At 51.1% G+C, this 609-nt stretch overlaps 1 protein-coding gene across 1 annotated transcript in view; it reads right to left on the reverse strand.

The window, feature by feature from the left end:
* Positions 1-420: 420 nt before the first annotated feature.
* FPR1 (formyl peptide receptor 1) overlaps positions 421-609 on the reverse strand; it is a 1,078-nt gene continuing 889 nt past the window's right edge. The window contains exon 2 of the mRNA XM_007959224.2: positions 421-609. Within this exon, the coding sequence (XP_007957415.2) occupies positions 421-609 (189 nt within the window).

Here is a 609-nt window from a genome sequence, read left to right on the forward strand (position 1 = left end):
CCTCATGCTTGGGAAAGCAGAGAATCAGCAGACAAAAAGGAGACCCTCGATGAGAAGGACTGACGCAGGGACCGCAACAATGCACTGAAATATAGCAGCGACTGTAAGGGAGCACCAGGGCCGGACAGTGTTTCATTCTGTTTTCCATAAGGTCACCATGTGTCGGAGTTGACTCCATACAACCTAACAACAACCTGCCCTAGGCTGAGGCCCACAATCCCAAAACTAAAAACACATCAACAGTATCTTCATGCCTATTCCTTCCCCAAAACATCAGTGGCGTGAAGATTTTTTCTTGAGTGTGTAACCCTAAGATAAGCAGGAAATGCTTGTGGCTAAGCATGACTCAAGGTGAGAGGAAGCTAATCTGGGAGCCAGGTAGGAGAAGAAAGAGCTCCAAAGAGTCTCCCAGCCCCTTCCTCATATGGCCTTTAACTCAGCGTCTGGGGGTGAAGTAGAATTGACAGGTGTGTCGCGGGACTGGGCTGTGTCCTCACTCAGGGCCCTCTCCAGGCTGGCAGGCAGGGAGTGTATCAGTCTCTCTCGGAAGTCCTGGCCCATGAAGACGTAGAGCATTGGGTTGAGGCAGCTGTTGAAGAAGGCCAGAGC

This window comes from Orycteropus afer, unplaced genomic scaffold (genome assembly GCF_000298275.1).
Source record: "Orycteropus afer afer isolate SDZICR_OR568_19922 unplaced genomic scaffold, OryAfe1.0 scaffold02286, whole genome shotgun sequence".
Classification (NCBI taxonomy): domain Eukaryota; kingdom Metazoa; phylum Chordata; class Mammalia; order Tubulidentata; family Orycteropodidae; genus Orycteropus; species Orycteropus afer.